Raw genomic sequence first — 20,026 nt, 5'->3', positions numbered from 1 at the left:
GCTTCTGGATGTGTTCTGGAGCGGTGGGCCCGTGGGAGAGTAGAAGTGGGCAAGTTCCCACACACTGGCGGCGGTTCTATTGCGTGAAGCCCTCTCGATCTTCTTGCCTGATGCCCCAATACCCCCGTCTATTGCTTCAACGTCTGCATTTCTTCGCGGCTTTGCTCCGCGTCGCCTCCGACCCCTCCTCCCTGGCTCCCTCCATAATACCTGTCTATCGGGTCCCCCGACAGCCGCAGAACATGAGCCGCGGTGGGGCGGGGGTGGTGGGGGGCGCCGCGGCGTTGACCTCTCGCGACTATCGTCCAGTTGCCAAGTCTGAGAAGAAGAAGATCTCTCATCTGAGGGTCAGGCTTGGCTTTTGCTATTCCAGGAATGGATAGGCATGGACCGAAATTCACTGAACGCCGGGGAGCGTCGTACGACCTGCGTCATCTCCAATGGTTCAACTGACTCGGGAGAGTTGGAGATTCCTTCTCCACGGGCCCTTGCTACCGCTGCTACCGCTGCTACGCTGCTGCTGCTGCTGCTGCTGGCTGCTGGCTGCTGGCTGCTACCACTGTACTTCACACATACAATCTCGGAGTCTTTGCGAGCATCGACTCGAAAAGGGGGTTGAGCCAATCATGAAGAGTCTCGTCCCTCTCTCGCTCGGCCGACGGCCTAGATCGGCCCCAATTGGCCACTGACAGTCCGAGCGATGATCGACTTTGACGTATTGATATGGGGCTGAACGGTGGTGGCTCTGGAGAAGCACGAAGCGCGCCGCTGATGACAGACAGCCAGCCAGCCCGCCGACAAGCAAACGCCCACAGGAGCTAGGAGCAAGTCATCACGGCGCTTGTCGACAACCGGTTTCGGTATGTGGGTAAAAGGGGGTATGCGGCATGTCGCTCAGTAGGTAGCAGTATTGATTTTCTTTTCTTTTTCTTTCTTGTTTCCGACCGGCTGCCGCGCACAACTGGGGAAGGAGTTTGATTGGCGGCCGCGAGGTGGGCGACTTGTAGCAACGCCGAGAAAAAAGGAAAAAAAGAAAAGAAAAGAAAAAAACACCCTTAGACATTGCCATGTGGTTCTGCCGCAGCCGCCGGTCCTGCTGTGGCACTTCGTACATGCAACGCTGTGCCACCCACTCAGCCGCACAGGGCTCCGTCCTTGTTGACAACTTACACAGTACTCTACGGGCGACTCTTGCAACGATTATCGACATTGCGTTTACGATAGACGACGACGACGACGACTTCTCGTCTCGCAGCCTGGTAACAAATTTGAGGATCACCAACACGGAGCTGGGCGGCGCCAGGAGGGGGGGGGGGGGGGGGGGGGCTGGAGGACGAGGCCACTCACTGTTCAGACGGTGGCCATTGCCAACCAGGCGAGCAACAAGCAACAAGCCTCGACTGGGGAGGCTGGACATCGTGGAGCGAAACACAGGCGAGTCAAGGCGATTGGAAATAAACCGTGTTCGTCTGGTCCGGTTGGGCCCAGCGTCCAAGAGTGGACAAAATCCCCCCACAATGTGGAGAGAACGGGACCGCCTTGGATAATCTGTACGAATCTCAATCGAGAGACAGAAGCCCCCGCCTAGACGCCCTCCCCCTCCCCCTCTTCAATGCAGAAGCAATGGAGAAGATGAGCGGTGGGCCCTTTTTGCAGGACAGGAGCCTTCTTGTCCTCTCCCGTGGTCCAGCAGTTAGCTGTCCATTTCGCACAGTCGGGAGTATTGTGCGAGTTGGCATGCGTTGCGCTGGTCTGGTCTGGTCTGGCGGTCAGGCATTCCCGATGAGGGTGAACCAATACCAAACGTCATCTTTGCTGCGTCTGGCCTCGACGCGGTTTGGTCGAGAGACGAGCTCTCGATGTGTCCTATAACATGTAGTGTACACTGCACCACAGACGCAAGAGAGAGAGAGAGAGAGAGGCACGGCACGGCATTGGCATTTGCTGGGGTCAGACCTGATGGAACTACCTACATGCAGCAAGCCCGGCCTGTCTATCATCACCAAGAGGGGCACTCAGACCAGGCGTTCCGACGTCGCACAGGACGATTGGATCCCGCCTATCGCGGTGTGCAGGCGCATAAGGTATCCTGCAGCATGTATGGATACGTGCGCACACAAACGCAAGAACACTGACACGCCCCAGCACCACCCGCCGCGTTGTGAGTTGAGCCGTCACGAGGCCGGCCCTAGACAACAATGTCTATTACAGCCACGGTGCCGCCGAAATGACAAAGGATGGACGACGAACGACACATGCGAATTACAAACAAGAGCAAACAGGAGAAGTTGTCCCGGCAGAAATTCAAGACGCTACGCCTGGAACAGGCAGTGCAGCATTTCTCCTACGTACAAACAACCAAGGGCTCGGCGGCGTTTTCCATGTCACCATGTCGAGGCCGTTCCCACCCACCCCTGCCGGGACCCGTCCTGTGGAAGAAGTGGAGGACGAATCCCCGAATCCCGATATGTCTCGACGAGGGCGGGCGGGCCTGGTCAGTGCGCGCCGCCTGGCCTGCGTGCGATACGAGCGGCAGCCAGCAAAAAACAACAACAAGCAGAGTCCAGATCGGTCGCTTTCCGATGTACCTACCTGTTTTTTTGGGGCTGGCGGTGACGACGCAGCTGAGGAGGGGAGGGGGGGGGGGAGAGAAAAGCCGTAGTGTATCTGTCGTCGGCTTGCGGAAACAACCATCGCGATGGAAGATGAAGACGACGATCTTTCTCTCAGCGGCCTAGCGGCTAGCAGTGCACATACATACGCAATAGAAAACGGCCGCCATTAGGTTTGGAAAACTAGTGTGGCCGTCGTCATTCCATCGCCCGGGCCACATCTACTGCAAATGCCAAAAATGAGACCGAGAGCCAAGGCGATATTGCGGTCCTTCTCCGGAGTGCCAAATAGACAGACTGGAGACTGTGAGATCGTGCGAAAAGATAAATAATAAAATAAAAATAATGACGAGGCGGGAGGTAGAGACAGAAACAGAGAAAGAGGCGCGTGTGAAGTGGGTTCTGGAGGGGTCTTTCTGTCGCAAAGCGTTAACCCCGACAGCTTCATCTCGTCCGCTGCAAATTTTTGTGGACATAGGCGTGCAGCGTGACATGGTCATCGTTGCTTTTTTCTGTGGCTTTATTTTTTTCTTTTCCCCTCTCTCGCCTCTGCGTATCCTCTTCTGCCTTCGTCCTCGCCCTACGAGGAACCGCCTTGGATACGTATGTCAGTGTCCATCGCTCTCATTTGGACCCTTGGGACCCGCTGTTATCAGGTAGAAGTCGGTCCCCCCCCCCGAGCCAAAGGGGACGACCATGATGACCTGGCCTCGCCCGTCCCGGACACTTCAGGTAGTCCTTAGGGGAAGGCACAGAATACATGTCGTACCTGGGAGGTGCAGACGAGCCATCCCCATGTCGGTCCAGGAGGATGTCTAGCGGCGGCTCAACAACGGCATGAAGAAGGAGGATATGACACTTTTGCGAAAGGGTAGCGGGACACGCGAGCAAGCGGCCCCGTTGCGTCAGAGAAGGAGGTTCCCAGCGATCTTCATTCCACGCCGCGGAACTAGCGCGCATGAGCAGCATGGGGACCCGACCACCGCCTTACGTAGTTTATTCATTTCAGGGTACTTTTTCGAGAGCAGCGCCGGTCCTTGCTCTTAACTGGGTTTGGTGAACGGGCGAGACGAGACAACGGGCCCGGAACGTGAGCGAGAGGAGACGATGCGGGAGGAGATGGAGATTGGAGGAGGAGACTTTGAAGGCGTTGAGCCACTGTGGAAACGGCTCTTGTCTCTCCTCCCACTTACTACCGTATGTAGACCGTGGGACCACCAGGCAAACTTGCCGTGTAGTAGTAATGGCCATGCTTTGAACAGCGCAGTGGTGGCAGTTGCAACGACGGAACGGGAGATGAGTGGAAGGGTGCGCTTGGGGGGATTAGGCCTGGTGTAGCCGGGGGTTCCTGATTTTGGCAAGGGTTCGGCCCCTCGACGACCAACCACGAGGGTGGACAGAAGGCCGCTTGGCCAGCCAGCGAATGAGGACGAAGAGAATGCCAGAATGGCTAAACCGCATCCAGGCCTGGAGGTGCTGCTGGCTGCTGGAGGGCTCGGGGAGGTGGAGATCATCGGGGCGGAATCCTGGACTGGGTGGGTGGCTGCTGGGACGGAATGGAGGTGGGAGTGGACGGACGGGGATTCCTTGCAGAGTGAAAGGGCGGTCGCCGTCGCCTCCAGCATCACCGTGGTCGCCGCCTCACTCTCTTGTCGCAGCAACCGCGCAGCTCTTCCTCTGCATGGGCTTCTTCCCCTCCATGTCCTCGTCGTTGTCCTCTCTTCCTAAGGGTGACCAGGAGCCGAAGCCCAGGTGCCTACCTCGCTGTAGCCCGCAAGATTAGCGGTGGCCTTGGGAGGGGTTGGGCTTCCACTCAGCATGACGTTGGGTTGATTCAAGGGAGAGAGCTGGAACTGTTGATCCAGTCAACTTTTGGTTTGATGCTCCGGACGTGGACTGAGGACGTACGTGCGTGAGTCGGAGCGGCCATGATGATGATGGTGAAGGTTGAGGATAGACGGGAGAGAACTGAGAGCGTGTCATGTCTAACTAACGCTTCAAAGTCCAATCTATTCGAACAGGTAGGTACCTAGGTGACAGTACTTTTACACCACTGAGAGCAAAGTAAAGTGAGTAAGGTGCTTGGGAAAGCACACTCCCCCTTCCCGCCTTCTTAGATTGCCTATTCTCTCTATTTGGGGGTAGAGAGGTAGGTAGGTACCTTCCTGCCCTGCTCTCTGCCAATTGCCGCAGCATGAATCTAATAGGGAACCCGCTTACGCTGCGCAGCTCGTACCCCCCTCCCCCCTCCCCCCTCCCCCCGTCCACTGAATCGCCCACTTCCTCCTATCTTCACCCCCTCGTAGAGACCAAAATCTCACGCCCCGAATCTCGTCCCATCCATTTAGACCCCAAGCATCCGCCCGAGTACTTCACCAATCCGCTCCCCTCCAGTGCACGCACGCATCTCTATCTTGCTGCGATTGCTTCCCTCACCACAGCAGCATCACGCTCAAATATCATATTCATCTGTCCAGTCCTGGGTAAGATCTAGCATCATATTCACCACCTGCACCAACACGAACCAACATCTCCCTCCACGTCGACTCCGATACCCTCGCTTCGACTGCCACGGTCTGCAGCCTGGATTGGCCCGAAGCATCACCCATCACACGACACCATCTTACCAAGCAAACCCTCCCTTTACCGTTTAATTACACCAACCCGTCGCAAGCACACCATCCGCTTCTTCTTCTCGCCACTCTCCCATCAAATCGCATCCTACCACGCGCCTTTTCTTATTTCAAGCGCCATCTATCCTCGACGCGCCTTATTCTCATCCTCGGCATCACTTAAACACGACTACCAAGTGTCCTCACCACAAGTCCAACAACACAATGGCAACGGACCTCATAATGCCTACGCTCGTCGAGCAGCGCGGCCCCTTCTTCTCACAGGACCGCCCTCACTTCTCCCATGCCCGATCCCACTCCTTCCAGACGGTGCCCCAACCCCAGCCCTTTCGCAACCGCACCTCGCCTCTGAGCACGCCTCACGATGGGTCTCCTACCTCGCCCAAGTCGTGCCTGAACGAGTCGGTGCGCCCTGTCTACGTCCCCGCCGTCCTCCGCCCCAACAAGCACCACTCCAAGAAGCCCCGCGCGACCAAGGCCGAGGACTCGGACGGGGGAGATCTTCTCTGCCTGCGCCGCACCAACAGCAGCTTCATCAGTCTGCCGGGCCTCAGCGTCCTCGGTCAGAAGCTGTCGCGCCGCTCCACCGGCGACAGCGGCAAGATCATTGACCTCGAGCTGGATGCCGACCTCTTCCCCCAGGTCACCGGTGAACCTACCCGCAAGCACTGGAAGGTATGTTGGATGCGCCCGTTCCCCATCGTCCTCCGCAAGGAAAGTTAACAAGTAAATCGCAGCCCGACACCGAGTCAGTCATATGCGACGACCCGACCTGCAAGCGCAGGTTCACCCCTCTGAACCGCAGACACCACTGTCGCCGCTGTGGCAACATCTTTTGCCACTCGCACTCCAACGAGGTCATCCCTCTCGACGAGGACTGCAACTACAACCCCCGGGGCACTCTCGCTCGCGCCTGCTTTCACTGCTTCACCGAATTTAAGGTATGGAAGAGCCGTAACGGCAGCCGCAGCGGTAGCGAACAGAGCTCCGACTCCTCCGACACCCCATCGAGCCCTATCGTCGCGAGCCCCGTTGTTCCTATGATGCCGGGTATGCTGCCGCCGACCAAGGGCCCCGAGGTGGCTGCCAGCGTCCCCCGCGACTGGAACTGGAGCACATTCTAGAAGATGTAGAAAGTCCAGGAGCGGGAGAGACCGACAGAAGGGTTTCGGAACTCCCTCAAACAAGGGGAAAAAAGGACAAAAGAAAAACAAGAACGCCCATGGGGCGCAATACCCAGCGGATCACGATTCACGGCCTTAATGAAGAGCGAACGAACAATAGAATCATAGACACACAAACACACAAACACTCGTTGTACGGCGGCGGAAGGCCGGCCCTCACCGGCCAACCGTCCCAGCGATACTGGACGCGACACACAGAACCGCCCGGATCATAGACAACAACACACCGATACCCTCGCTAATGGACTGCACGTTACGCAGCCCCATCACCTCGATCCGCACATAGAACGCCCTACCGGGATCAATATCTGACCCGATCTGGCATGGACACCTGTTTTGTTTGCATTTGAAGCGTGGCGTTGGACTGGAACACTCGAGATCAGGATATGGCTTGTCCCCCCTTATCTCACCGAGCAAGGGTTTACGGGAAAGATGACAATTTTTTGATTTTAATCTTTAACACTCCCCAACATTTTTGCGGAGGGGTTTTTTTTTTTCGGCGGCATCACCCCCTCTGAAGGTTTATACCCCAGATGTGACGACTGGATGGTTTGTTTCGCCCTCGGAACCACTCAGGGTCTCCCATGGGTCACCTTGATGGGGGAAGAGGGCGAGGTGCGGACCAGGCCGGCCGAACACCTTCATGGATTGGCGTTTGTGTAATTTAGAGTTGCTGTCACAGCATTGGTTGGCCGACGTTAGAATCGGCAGGATAAGAGAGGGGACAAGGGAAACAGCCCCGGACGGGTCCGCAATGCAGCTTTGTTTGCGTACGCGGCCTGATCCAAAGCTCTTACTTACCCCTCCGCTTGACTCAGATACCAAAGCAAGAAAAGAAGCACCATTGATCAAAACCAAGAAGCGAACTCTAAGTCCCGAACTTTGGCTTATCCGTGACTGTCGTCAGAACCCCGACTACTGCATTGGGACAGGCGGTTGAAGACGAAGCCCGCCTACCGGCCACCGATGGCGCCATTTTTTAAGGAGGGGGGCGGTGTTCTTTACGTCGCGACGGCCTCACGATGATGTTTCAAGGGTCTCTCATCTTGCATTAGGACCGCGAGAGTCTCGATGTTGGCTTTTCGCGACGGCCGTTGGACTGCTCCCGCCCTCTTCTTATCCGGGGAACGAGATCCCGCCGCCGGAGATGGACCACACAAGTCGTACTTCAGCCATGGTGTCACGTCGGGGGTGGGGGCGGGGGGGTTGTTCCCAATCTCGCCGGCCAACAACATCTTCAACTTGCCTCCCTTCCCTTCCCCGATCTCCTGCGTGTCTCATTTGAAGATCCCCTCATGGCTTTGGTGGTTCCAGACCGCCCTCGAGGTGAGCCACCGGTACTCTTCCTCCAGGCGGGCGGATCTTCATGTGAAAGAACAAGGACGACGAGCCACGTCCCCACGCCCGTGGATGTTCCACCGCAGGAACCAACTTGCGCGCGTCTGGGTGCGTAGGTGAGGCTCTACAGCGAATTGGGAGGAGGGGGGGTGTCATCGTCGTGGAGGTGGTGGTGGTGGTGGTGGTAGTGGTGGTTGTCATGTCCGCTGGACCTGCCGCCTATGCCGAAGGTACCCTAGCGTCGCGCCGTCCGTGTGCGCGCGCGCGTCTCGTGTGTCTTTAAAGTAGGTATGTGCGTGTGTCTTCTTGCCTTTTCCCCATCATTCCATTTGGGGAGGGGCCATTTGGGGAGGGGGTTCGACAAACCACCCCCCCCCCCCCCCCCCCCTTCCCCTCCTTCTATCAAACTCGCCGCGCTCTGCGTCGGGTGCTTCCCGCACTTCCCGCCTCTGGGATGTGCTACGGCGGACAGGCTTCTGGCGGCCCTGGGTAGAGGTGGATAGATGGGGGTGACAGTCATCCGGCTGCATCGTTGCCCCGTCCGCTGCGGTCAGCATGGCGGCGCATTCTGTCCCACGCCGGGGTTCTCCAGAATCAGAATCGGGGGTGGGGAGGTGAGTGAGTCTCTCTGGTCGGTTGTTGGTCGCGACCGAGGGTGGCCGTCGAGCTTAGGTGAGCCGACGCGACGGCGAAAGGTGAGCGGGTGGTTCTGCGGGCCAGCTTTAGCTCGCGGATAGTAAGCGATCGCGAGGGCGTTGGTGTTGTGTCGTCATGCGTGTGTGCGTGTGAGAGGGGGGGTGTATGTGAATCATGGCCGTCAGCTTCGCGGCTGATTCGTCGCTGCTGCTTCTGCTCCGCCCTTTTTCCCTCCTTTTCCCCCTCCCCGAGTAAATCCAGTGAGACTCTGGGTCAGCATCGTGGGCGAGCGTGGTCCTCTGGGCTTTGCCGTGGCGGAAACATCTGGGTATCACAGTCCCTTCTTGATGGGGTAGGGTCTTGTCGGTAGGGAGGACTGGGGCTTAGGCCGCGCACATTCCTCCCCGCGTGCCCCTGCGCCCCCCCATTCACGTGGGAAAGCTGGCTCGCAAATAGTCACCCTGGAGGGGCATATGGTGAGAGTCGGAAGGTAAGGGAGAGCGAAAAGTCTGGATGCCTGGGCCCGAGGGGCGGGGCACGTCGCGCACGACGACGGACGACGAGCGCGGTCGTCGATGAGGCGCGGCGAGATCCAGCACGTGCAACCTTGCGCACTCCGCGCATCCACAATCTTCAACAGGTGTCTGACGCCGTCTAGGGCGCCATGTACGGCGTATGTGCATGCACGTCGATGCAGCGCGGGGCCACGTCCAAGCAACGGCAACGGGGGGGGCTCATCCACCGCCAATCCGCCTGGCCTAGTCTAGAGGAGTCAGTGTCTTGTTGCTATATCATGCGCACCGCGCCCGACGACGTCCAGAGAGGGGCCAGCTGGCATCGACGCAGGCTTTCCACCGTCCGTCGCGCGCCCACCCTCGAAGCCGCAACCCCCTTTGTGATGCGCCCAGGACACACGCATGTCCTGCAGGCTCCGATTGTGGCTTTCGCCCCCCCCCCCCGGATATCATAGAGTCAGAGCCGCCAAGGACGCCGCCGCCGGTGGCGTGGACATATCGCGTCCCCTTTGTCCTTCGAGGCCAGAAAGCACGACGCAAACACACCACGCCGCCTATCAAAGTGGTCCAGTAGCCGCGTGACGTGGCGTCTCGGGACTCTATAAGAGTGACTCACTGTCAACACGAGACGGACTAAGAAAAAAAAAAAGAAAAAAAAAGAAAAAAAAAGAAAGAAAAAAGAAGAAGGAAAAAAAAGCAAAAGCTTGAACTGGTTAGAGAAACAAACGCGCTAGTCGACAAGTGCGGCGAGATGTCTGTCTGTCGGAGTACGCTCCGGAATCGCCACTCCTTGTCCCCCCAACAACCGGAAAGATGGTTGATTGCGGAGACGACGGTCCGGAGCGGAGTCCGGAACCAGAATCTCGGGCCCGTACCCCATAATTCCCGCGCTACTCCGTCACGGCGCCCGGGAGGCGTATCACTCGGCATGGCCTGCTGCCCGATGTTGCGCCGGAGAGTTGCAAACAGCCAGCGGGAACCTCCCCACCCACGGATATCACATTTCAGTATCGCCGCGGGCCATGATGTGACGAGAAACCTCGATTTGATGACTATTCATATATTTATGCCAGCTCATGCTCGGCTTGCCTAGTTACCCTCTGCGCGCAATGCAACAGAATAGACAGTTGCGATAAAATAACTAGCGAGCGCCCCGGGTGATGCGAATGCTTACCCCAATGTTTTCCCAGTTCAGAACGCCGTTGAAACAAAGCCATGCCGCCGCCTCTCCGAGAACGCCCCCTCTCGGGCCTTCTCTTCCGTTTGTATCCCATTTTCCATAACCCGCAAATCCCTCGCCCAGGCATCGATCCCCGAGGCGTCTAATACTTGGCCTTGCCGTTAGCAACGCGCTTGGGGCTGCCCTCGACGTTGTACGAAGCGGAGCCGTTGTAGATCTCGCGGTTGACCTCGCGAGCGGCATCCCAACCGGCCTTCTCGGCCAAAGTGACGTTGCTATCACGGCGGACCTTGCCCTTGCCCTTGGAGGACTCGGCGTTGCTGCGGCGGATGTAGCTGCGGATGAAGAACATGACGAACAGGTAGGTGAGGGGCGCAAGGTAAAGGACGTTGAGCCAGATGGCAAAGGTCTCGCCGCTGGTGGTGACGCAGGGCTGCGTGACGTACACCGTCTCAGAGACGAAACCGTCCTGGGGCACCGCGGCGGCGACGGAGGCGGAGGCGGTGGCAGCCTCCTCAGCGACCTTGGAGGAAGCGCCAAAGACCATGTTCTTGAGCGTCTCAAAAGCACCAGCCGCAGCATTGGCAGCTGTCTCGGCGGCAGCGTTGGCGGCGGTATGAGTGACTGCCTCGCCGCCCTTGTTGCGGGTGTAGACGGTCACGGGGACCGTGTAGGAGACAAAGGAGTGCGCCATGGCGTAGGTGGCTCCGACGAGGAATTGGGTGATCTGGAGGGTGGTGAGAGTTCGCTTGATGGCCATAGGGACGCGGACGTTGAAGGCGGTGATGGTGTAGTAGGTGTACTGGGCAACTGTTAGCATCTTGTTTCCCGAGGTCAGGGTGAGCGCGACGGCTTACCATCATGGCGTGGATGAAGGAGTTGACCAGGACGAACATCCAGATCGGGGCAGACATGTAGCGCATACCAGCCCACATGCACATCATGGCGCCGGCGTGGTGGTAGGTCTGGAGGGTGGAGCTGAGCTTGCCCTTGGCGAGGATGATGAAGGTGTCGAGGACCTCGTAGAACTTGCTCAGGTAGAAGATCCAGCCGTAAAAGGCGAGACCCTCGTTCCAGATTCTACCGGTGGCGGTGCGGCTCGGGCGTCCGTCGAAGCCGAGGGCGGAGTTGCCAGCCAAGCTGGACCAGTAGCCGAGGGTCTCGTTGTAGACGGTGGCGGCGCCGAAGCCGCCGTTGCCGTTGAGCTGACAGAAGCTGTCGGCGGTGGCGGCCAGGCCGTTGGGGCCGAAGGGGCTCACGACGCTCCTCCGCATGCCGCCCAGCATGCCCCAGAAGGTCCAGGCCGAGTAGACGGCAAGGAAGACATTGTGCAGTACGACAAAGGCGAAGAAAGGCTTCGTCTTGCTGATGCCCCAGGGCCTGTTCTTGGTCGACTTGTTGTACTTGTTCAACAACTTGACAGTGACGGCGTAGAGGGCGGCGATGGTGATGGGCACGCGAGGGTCGAGGGCGGCGGTGAAGATGTGGTCGGGGATCTCGACGGGGGGCGCAGCGGCGATGGAACCGGGCAGAGGCGGGGGGATGGCCATGTGGGCGCCGTCGGGCGGGAAGGTGAAGAGGGAGGCGGGCGGAAGCTCGCTGAGCACGGTGACGCCGGCCATGGTGGTGGTGGGGAATTGACCAATTGACTTGGGCGTTGCTTCGAAAAAGGGCAGTGTGCGGCCCGCAGGTTGCTTGGCCGTTGGGGAATTTTTTTTTACCCCTTCCTGAGTCGTGAGTGTGCTGCAGTAATAGCAAATGACACCAGGGAAGCTCCTCCGTGTGTGGGAGAAGGGTATCCGGCACGCGACAGCTTTAGCGGTCGACACAGAAGTGTGTATGTCTAGTGTCGTAGACTTACTTCGGCTCGACCGTCACAGGACTGATACGTGCGAGGTAGACGGAAGAGATCGGGAGACGAAAGACTGCAGGAGGATGAAAAAAGTTGGCGTAGGAGAAGCGAAGCGAGCTTCGAGGTAATGGTCCTTTCTACCAAGTAGTTGTCGAGGAAGAGGAGAGGAGAGGAAAAGGGATTAAAGAAGAAGGACACAAAAGAAGCTCCCAGGTCAACGCGAGGGGATCCTCGAGGTCTTAATATGGGGAAGGGAAGGGTTGAATTTCTGGATGGGAAAAGGACAAGCAAGAGTGGATAATGCTGCTGCTGAGGGTAGACCCCCTACGAACCTACCTTAGGTAGTAGCATGACCATGTACCCATCCAAAGTACTGTATACTATAGGTATTCCTCCCCTTCGGCCTTATCCTCTCCACCCTGGCACACACGAAAAAGCATACGTACAGTGTACCTTGTAGTTATTTGTGGTCCAGTCTGGTTGATGTGGGATTTGGCGGGGAGAGTGTCATGGGAGAAGTTTGTCTTTGCTCGGGCTTTAGTCATAAATAATGCTGAGGCCAAGGCGCAACGCAACGGATGAGAAGGAAGCGAGGCGAGGCGAGACGAGACCAATGGAGGGGAAGCAAGAGAGACAGCAACAAGGCACATCAAGAGGCAAGGCAATGCCTACCTACCTAGGCAGGTTGAGCAACGGGACAACGGGTAGCCGTATGCCCTGATTGATGGAGGACAGTGAGTAACAGGTCTCAACGGGAGGTTAAAGTCCATGTGTTCAGCTACCTTAACTGTTTGCTTGTCCCATCTTTCTGTCTTTTTGTTTTCCCCTTCTGCACTAGCTTCTCAATGCTATGCAAGGTAGGTAGGTAGGTAGTAGATGGGTAAAACACGTACATCCCATGTACCTCGAAACTTCCATAGTACAAGTGTGGAAAATCATGGACGGAAGCAGGAGCTCTGCTCCTTCCTCACCTCTTGATTGTTTGTTTGTCATCGTAACCGCCACAGCGAGCTTCCCCCCCACTCCCCAAGAATCAAACACAATACGTAAAGGCGAGGAAAGACCAGGGGGGGGCATGCGCACCTCGCCTTCCTAAAAGCGCAAGCGTCTACGAGGCAATTGCCCGTCTTGCCCGCCACGCCTGCCACGCCCGCCACGCCCGCCACGCCCGTCTGGTCGGGTACCTGCGGGAAGGTCCTGCTCAATGTGAATTGCGACCCACTGAGACACCCACCCACCCGTTCGATGCGACTGGTCTCGCCAAGTAACGCGACCAAGGTACATCGTCATTCCGTGCTTCCCTCGCCAGCGCCCGGCTATCTGGAGAGGAAAAAAAGATCGGGGCTGATGGATCGAGGAACCGCTATAGGAATACTTGCTAGGTACTTCCTCCTTGAACATTGTTGAGAGACACATGAAGAACCACTCGAAGCTTGACACCGGACGAAAGGAGCTGCCTACAGACCATTGACGGTCCATGCTAAGGCAGTGAATGCCACTACGACTGGGATGGGTGGGCTCCACGGTCAACCCGTTGGACACTCGACCGGAAAGCAATCAATTCTGGTATATTTTTTTATATTTTTTATTTTGAATTGACTCTCAGGTGTGTTTTTGTTTCTTTCCTTCCCCGTTGTGCCTCGGCTTCTCGATAACACCCTTGCAGTCTGCTTTAAGCCTGCACTACCTACCCTGGCATGCCAGCCCAGGGTGGGAACCGCAGAATGGAGGGGCCCAAGCAGCGCGCCAAATAAAGTGTGACAACCCGCGGAGGGCGGGATGGGGGCAGAGAACCAACAGATTCGGCTTTGGCGAGGTACGACTGACGAGACAATAGGTATCCGACAAGGCCGCGATGCATCTCTGCGTCAGTTACAGACGGGCCCGGAGCAAAACTGGCGCTGGCCAATGAGTGGCATAACCATCATGTTGAATCGACTGTCTTTGCGCGGCTGTTGCCCATCAGCTGCAGTCCGTGATCGACGGGGAAAAGGGACGGTTTGAAACGGTTGAAAAGTTGCGACATGGATGCATGCGCCTCTGGACGTTTGCCCAGCCCAATATCCCAGACACGTCTTTCCGACAACGGCAAAGGCGCCGCCGCATTGGGAGCTTTGGACACCGGCTCTCAACTCTATTTTGGGGATCTCATTTGTCGACCTCAGCCAGGCATACCGTACTAGCACTCACTGGCTTGGGCACAGTCAGTGCTCTCCGGTCACGCTGCTTGCTGCATTATGCGACAGCTTGGAGAGATGGCGATGAAATCAACGTCGATAACGGCTCTGACGAACTGCCATCGGAGGCTCCGGGCCGTGCCAGCGCCTCACTCGCAAGCAAGCCAGGTGAGGCGAGGTCGGCGCAATGCAGCTCAATAATTGGAGAAGCGCCGCGGCGCTGGCCAAGACCGTGACACCCGTCGTCGTCGTCGTCGTCGTCGTCCTTCTGGAAGCCAAGGCTACGATCCTTGCCCCTGGTTCAGGGTCGTCATGTAGTGGGGGGATGCATCGAGTAGCGGTACCTCACAGGAGATACTGTTAATACTGTTCCAGGGTGTCAGCTACTAATGTGCATCAAGTATCCTCGAGTACACACCAGGAACTGTCAAGTGTCCACTGGCCGTGGGCCCCCGCTAAGCGGTCTTCGTTCTTTTTGTTGGGGGAGCGCTAGGCCCGATTCCACCGACCCTTTTGCCCCCGCATCGAAGGTTTTTTTTTTTTTTTCCTTCAAGAGAGTGAGTGCGAGATGGGCCCTCTTATCTACCGGTATACAGCAATCATTCTGAAGGCAGAAGCCGGCAACTCGATAAGCATGTGAGCGACAAGGGGGACGCGGACTTCAGCCCTCGCGCGGCTTCAATGTGTCTCTATAAGCGGTGCGCGATCAGGGTCTCGTCATCCGTTTTTCATTCGATACGTCTCGGCCGACGTTAATACGACAGCCTGACCGCGAACAGATGGAGATGACGATCCTGCTGGCGAGACTCTCTCCATGCTCTGTCTATTGCCAATGGGCCATTCAGAGAAGCTCAACATGTCACGCTCTCAACCAACTCTAGTCGGGAAAGACGTGATGTAATGCATTGTTACACAACGCTCGTCACGTACCTGCAACGAATTCGACTTGCGAACCCCATACCCCGATTCCGTAGCCCGAGGAAATAGAACAACCAGCAAGGAGTTTGCATGCTGGCCGGATTACGTGCCTGTTCGCTGTCGGCCAACAATTCTTCGCAGATCGACTCTCACGTGCATTTTTTCCATCGTTGTCGTTTTTCTTTCCCCAACAAATTCGGCTTCAAAGGCAAACCCGCGGCCCCAACTTCCTCTTTGAACCCTCTTGGCCGCCAGACCGCCCATCGCAAGATGACACCCAGCCTGCCAGGCCCCCCCTGGCGCGGAATGGACAGACCCGCCGATGGACCCTGAACAAGTATCCACGTCTGGCTTAGCCAGAGTCGTGGCTGCAGCTCTGAGGAGAAGCCAATCTGGCATTTGGCCACCTGCGGCCACCTCGTCCACGTCGCCTCGCCTGTGTGCTCCTGGCCTGCCCTGCCTGCTTGCCCGCTGACCCTCACCGAGATGGCGGGGCTACTTGATGGCAACTCCATGCACTCGCTACGTAGTATGTACCGGCTGTCAATTCGGAGTTCCAAGGGGCTGGCAGTCCCAGGCTCTCCCTAAACCAGGCCCGGGACTGGGCGGGCGGGCGCATGGGCTCCCACTCTATTTTGGCTGCTTGCCACGGCGCCGGTAGTTCGGAAAAGTGGCTCGGAAGGCTGCCTGCTCCGCAAGTTAACAACTGATCCGGAGACCGGTGAGATACCGTGCCGTCGTCTGGCGCGGACCGAGGCGGCGGCTGGCCATAATATGGTTGGAAGACGAACTCGGACCTGGGACGCCGCACGGCCTAGCGGGGAGCCCTTCCTTCATCTGGCTTGCGTTCCACGGGGCGTGGCGTCATGACAAGGCCACTTAGTCGTTCGAGTAGGCTTAAAGCAGACGAGTCGATGGTCACGGCGGACCGAGACTACAACTGCCGTCTTCCCCGTTTGGCCGGCTTCATGCGAACCGAGGTTCACTTCTCCCCGCCACCGAGTCGACGAAATGCGTCGTCATCAACCTGCCCCCGCAATCAAGAAATTCCACACAGGCCACAGGAATGTACGAAGTTCAGAGTCGTGCGCCCTGGTATCTTCCTAGCGGCCAGTGATGCCTCATACTCATCACTTTGCAAGTCGGCCCTGCAATATGGCTGACGGACAATCGCCAATGCTTGAAAGACCAGATGTCTCCCCAGATATATGTGGTGTCGATTAGGTGGCAGCGCAGTCGCTGTACGCGTGTGTCCCGATTGCGATTCGTGGCCGCGTCGCGTGTCTCATCGATTTCATCTCAGCTTCTCTTTTATGCAGTGGACTGACCACCCACCTAGACACCCGACCGAGCTTTGGAGGAGTGGCCTTTGTTGGCTGGGAATTTACCGGGTTCCGTCAACATCGTACCACCCATTGCCAAAACCCGTGTTCCCCGCATGATCTGCTAGATAAGCTCGGGTTTTGTCCATACACACCAATTAAGCCACACGGTGCCCAGGTAGATCAAGGTCGCATGCGCCCAAATGCCGTGCCAAAATCCTGCATCCCGCCAACACGAAGCTGCATATTTGGGGTTCGATACTTTTATTGCCGGACTCCGGTCGAAACGGTTCACAGCTCCGGTTCCCTACCGGATGTCGTAACCACCAGAGGTAACGCAGATTGTGTCGATCCCGTAGCTTATCCGCCGCAAGCTGGTCGGACGACGAAGTCTTTGTTCAGTTTCTAAAGCACACCGGATCGGGGATAATAGGGGACATGCCTGAGGAAGTAGAGCGATGATACCTATTATCATGCTTCCTCGCACGGACCCCGCATCCACGACAAACACGGCCCCCCTGCAGCAGCACCACTACTACCATGTAAGCGGCAAGGGGCAAGCCAACGTCAACTGTTTTCCCTTTTGCAACATACTCAGTCAAACATCAGTCGAGCATGAGCTTCCGAGGCACTTTTGCTCACCCGTATCAACTGGCATAATACCTTGCCCCGAGCTCCCCCTCATCCGACCCGCGCATAACTTTGTTGCTTTCTCACGCTTGTTGACAGCCAACTCGACATTGTCCATTCGTGTGCCACCGTCTCCAGCTTCGTTCATTTCATCGCATCGACACTCATAATCTGCTTCGACATGGCTACTCTGTCGAAAACCATCCCCGGCACCGACGTCCAGCTCCAGCTGCCGGTGTTGCCAGTTAACAACTTATGGAACGAGACACAATGGGCCGTTCTAATGTCCCTGCTCGAGGCCGTCCTACCGTCCATCTCACTGCCGGCGACTCTTTCAGACCCCACAAACCAGATTTGTGTGTCCGGGGCTGATTACGCGGCAGCGCTCCAGCTCGTCCGGAACACGATGAAGAATCCGCCCTCGGAGGAAAAGTTCCTAGAGTACCTCGCACACAGCCCCGCAAAGGAACCTAAATTCGTCGACAGCATAAAGAGGACAATGGCCTCACTACCCGCAGGCTCCCAGCGCCAGCTGGCTGGTGCCATGAGCACGCTGGCGTGAGTTGTCCTTCTTCTACCCGCGACACTAACGGCCCGGCATGGCTGACCTGGTCTGACAGCACTCGCACTGGCACGTTGTTCATGACTGGCTATTGGACCCCGGTCCACCTGCAACCTTTGGAGGTCCGCGAGAAGATCCTCCAAGCGTGGCAGACGTCGCGGATGCCCACGATACGGCTCCTGACCAAGACGATATGTCTGCTGGCCCAGAAGAGCGCCGTGCAGACTAGCCCTCTGTTCAGTGAGTTGACTGGCTACACTGACATGCCCGAATCCCAGAAGCATGGCGAGGGGTTCGACTTCAACTTTATGCAGTTCGAAGCATCCGACGCCCCGGCCGTTCTGGAGACCGACATCGTCATCGTCGGGTCTGGTTGCGGAGGTGCGGTGGCTGCCAAGGTGTTGGCCGAGCAAGGCCACAAAGTCCTCATCGTCGACAAGTCGTACCACTACCCTCCGTCACAGCTACCCATGGCCCAGGACACCGGATGCCAGTTTCTGTACGAAAACGGCGGCGTCGTCACCAGCGATGACGGCTCTCTCAATATCCTTGCCGGCAGCTGCTGGGGCGGCGGCGGGACTGTTAACTGGAGCGTCAGCCTCCAAACGCAGGGCTTCGTGCGCCAGGAGTGGTCCGAGCAGCGCGGGTTGTCCTTCTTCACGTCGCCACAGTTCCAGAACTGTCTGGACAGGGTGTGCGACTTCATGGGTGTGACCACCGACGGCGTGCGCCACAACCATCGTAACAAGGTGTTGCTGGATGGGGCCCGGAAGCTCGGATGGCACGCCGTGACGGCTCCGCAGAACACGGGCGGCGCGGACCACTATTGCGGACAGTGCCATCTCGGTTGTGGATCGACGGGGAAGCAGGGCACCACTGTGAGTTGGCTGCCGGCGGCAGCGGCGTCTGGGGCCAAGTTTATCGAAGGGTTCGAGGTCGAGAAGGTGAATTTCGACGAGTCGAGCGGCTCCAAGCGCGCGACGGGCGTCGTCGGAAAGTGGGTGTCGAGGGGCGCCGATGGAAGCACCAGCGCGCCCTTGGATCAACGGATCACACGGGAGGTCATTATCAAGGCGAAGAAGGTTATCGTGGCTGCGGGATCGGTTTCGAGTCCTTTGGTGCTGCTGAGGAGCGGTCTAACTGTAAGTTGCGACATTGCCCCGAGTCGCGTTCAGCTACTGACGTGTGAGCAGAATCGCCATATCGGACATAACCTCCACGTCCATCCCTGCAACATGGTAGGCGGCTTCTGGAAGGAGGACTGCAAGCCTTGGGAGGGTAGGTATCCAATTTCGAGTTGATGTATGTGCTATCACTAACGTCACGCAACAGGCGGTATCATCACCAGCTACTGCTCCTCATTCGAGGACCTCGACAAGGCCGGTCACGGCGTCAAGCTGGAGCCAACGTGCATGATTGTGCGACCCCTCCCTCCCTTCGCTCACTCCGACCCCGAATTGCTAACACCACGCAGCCCTACGCAGTCCTCTCAACTATGCCATGGTATTCGGGTCTCCAGGCCAAGCTGTCGGAGCTCCGTTTCCGCCACCTCGGCAGCTTCATCTCCCTCACCCGCGACCGCGACACGGGCCGCGTCTACCCTGACCCGGTCACGGGCCGCCCGCGGATCGACTATGTCATCTCGGACTTTGACCGCGCCAACACCCTCGAAGGTGTCATCGCGTTGTGCAAGATCTGTCACGTCGAGGGCGCCATTGAGATCCACGCTGGCATCCCCGGGCTCGAGCCGTTCATCCGGGAAGAAGACTCGGCTGGGCTGCTTGAGAAGATCGCATCAGCCACCTCGAGCTCACCGGGCTCGGAACATGGAGACGACACCATCCACCAGGGGGCCAACGACCCCCGCTTCGTCGCGTGGCTGGACAAGGTGCGCAAGGTTGGCAACGCGCCGCCCGTAGGCATCTTCACGTCGGCACACCAGATGGGCACGTGCAGGATGGCGCTGAACGAGGACGAGGGCGTTGTTGGGCCCAAGGGGCACGTGTGGGGCACGGAGGGACTTTTCGTGGCGGACGCCAGTGTCTTCCCAAGCGCCAGCGGTGTGAATCCGATGGTTACGAATATGGCGATCGCGGATTGGATTGCGATGAACGTGGACAAGGAGGTCAAGGCCGAGTCTGGGTAGAAAGAGGTGAGACGTCGGGAAGGGCGGTGGACTGGTGGATACAAAAGCGCAAGGGACGTCGGAGGACGGCAGAGGTTGTAAGAACTGATTGCAAGCATAGTCGTAACCATACCCAGATCATAGCAATCCGACGTCTTGAAGTACATGGAAGCGATGCCACGCCTTTGCAAACCATAATTCCTACTTTCAGCAATGCTGTCACGACCCCTCGAGGCCGTCCTACGGTCGTTATAGCTATGGGTTGGGGGTGCAAGAGTTGTTGCGGAGATGCTTGCCATTCCTGTATATCTAGTTCGGGTTGGCTGGCTTTACCCCTTTGTC

General features: G+C 57.7%; 7 protein-coding genes across 7 annotated transcripts; 4 read left to right on the top strand and 3 right to left on the bottom strand.

The window, feature by feature from the left end:
• Positions 1 to 555: 555 nt before the first annotated feature.
• On the bottom strand, positions 556 to 1,089 carry LY79DRAFT_547399 (uncharacterized protein). Its single transcript, XM_060557320.1, has one exon. The coding sequence runs from the start codon at positions 1,067 to 1,069 to the stop codon at positions 833 to 835; it is 237 nt and encodes a 78-aa protein (XP_060416373.1). The 5' UTR covers positions 1,070 to 1,089; the 3' UTR covers positions 556 to 832.
• Positions 1,090 to 3,463: 2,374 nt separating this feature from the next.
• On the bottom strand, positions 3,464 to 4,562 carry LY79DRAFT_111003 (uncharacterized protein). The gene is made up of 2 exons (XM_060550692.1): positions 4,521 to 4,562; positions 3,464 to 4,465 (listed from the first exon to the last, which is right to left on the bottom strand). Exon 2 carries the CDS (start codon positions 4,235 to 4,237, stop codon positions 3,656 to 3,658), a length of 582 nt encoding a protein of 193 aa, XP_060416372.1. The 5' UTR covers positions 4,238 to 4,465; positions 4,521 to 4,562; the 3' UTR covers positions 3,464 to 3,655.
• Positions 4,563 to 5,449: 887 nt separating this feature from the next.
• Positions 5,450 to 6,369, top strand: LY79DRAFT_668112 (FYVE zinc finger protein; the record flags this gene model as incomplete). The annotated part of the gene is made up of 2 exons (XM_060563475.1): positions 5,450 to 5,920; positions 5,983 to 6,369. 2 exons carry the CDS (start codon positions 5,450 to 5,452, stop codon positions 6,367 to 6,369), a joined length of 858 nt encoding a protein of 285 aa, XP_060416371.1.
• Positions 6,370 to 10,240: 3,871 nt separating this feature from the next.
• LY79DRAFT_511243 (GNS1/SUR4 family protein) lies at positions 10,241 to 11,720 on the bottom strand (the record flags this gene model as incomplete). Its single annotated transcript, XM_060554243.1, has 2 exons — positions 10,241 to 10,900; positions 10,956 to 11,720. 2 exons carry the CDS (start codon positions 11,718 to 11,720, stop codon positions 10,241 to 10,243), a joined length of 1,425 nt encoding a protein of 474 aa, XP_060416370.1.
• Positions 11,721 to 14,314: 2,594 nt separating this feature from the next.
• Positions 14,315 to 14,671, top strand: LY79DRAFT_702081 (uncharacterized protein; the record flags this gene model as incomplete). Its single annotated transcript, XM_060564935.1, has 2 exons — positions 14,315 to 14,433; positions 14,529 to 14,671. The coding sequence occupies 2 exons, from the start codon at positions 14,315 to 14,317 to the stop codon at positions 14,584 to 14,586; spliced, it is 177 nt and encodes a 58-aa protein (XP_060416369.1). The 3' UTR covers positions 14,587 to 14,671.
• A 1,007-nt stretch (positions 14,672 to 15,678) lies between these two features.
• Positions 15,679 to 16,977, top strand: LY79DRAFT_110935 (uncharacterized protein). The gene is made up of 2 exons (XM_060550690.1): positions 15,679 to 16,113; positions 16,385 to 16,977. Exons 1-2 carry the CDS (start codon positions 15,912 to 15,914, stop codon positions 16,774 to 16,776), a joined length of 594 nt encoding a protein of 197 aa, XP_060416368.1. The 5' UTR covers positions 15,679 to 15,911; the 3' UTR covers positions 16,777 to 16,977.
• A 201-nt stretch (positions 16,978 to 17,178) lies between these two features.
• LY79DRAFT_511265 (GMC oxidoreductase) lies at positions 17,179 to 19,705 on the top strand (the record flags this gene model as incomplete). Its single annotated transcript, XM_060554248.1, has 5 exons — positions 17,179 to 17,555; positions 17,618 to 18,701; positions 18,753 to 18,855; positions 18,892 to 18,977; positions 19,034 to 19,705. 5 exons carry the CDS (start codon positions 17,179 to 17,181, stop codon positions 19,703 to 19,705), a joined length of 2,322 nt encoding a protein of 773 aa, XP_060416367.1.
• Positions 19,706 to 20,026: the final 321 nt, after the last annotated feature.

The sequence above is a fragment of the Colletotrichum navitas genome (assembly GCF_030913465.1).
Source record: "Colletotrichum navitas strain CBS 125086 chromosome Unknown LY79scaffold_16, whole genome shotgun sequence".
Taxonomy (NCBI): Eukaryota; Fungi; Ascomycota; class Sordariomycetes; order Glomerellales; family Glomerellaceae; genus Colletotrichum; species Colletotrichum navitas.
This window is presented reverse-complemented; position numbering and strand designations above follow the sequence as displayed.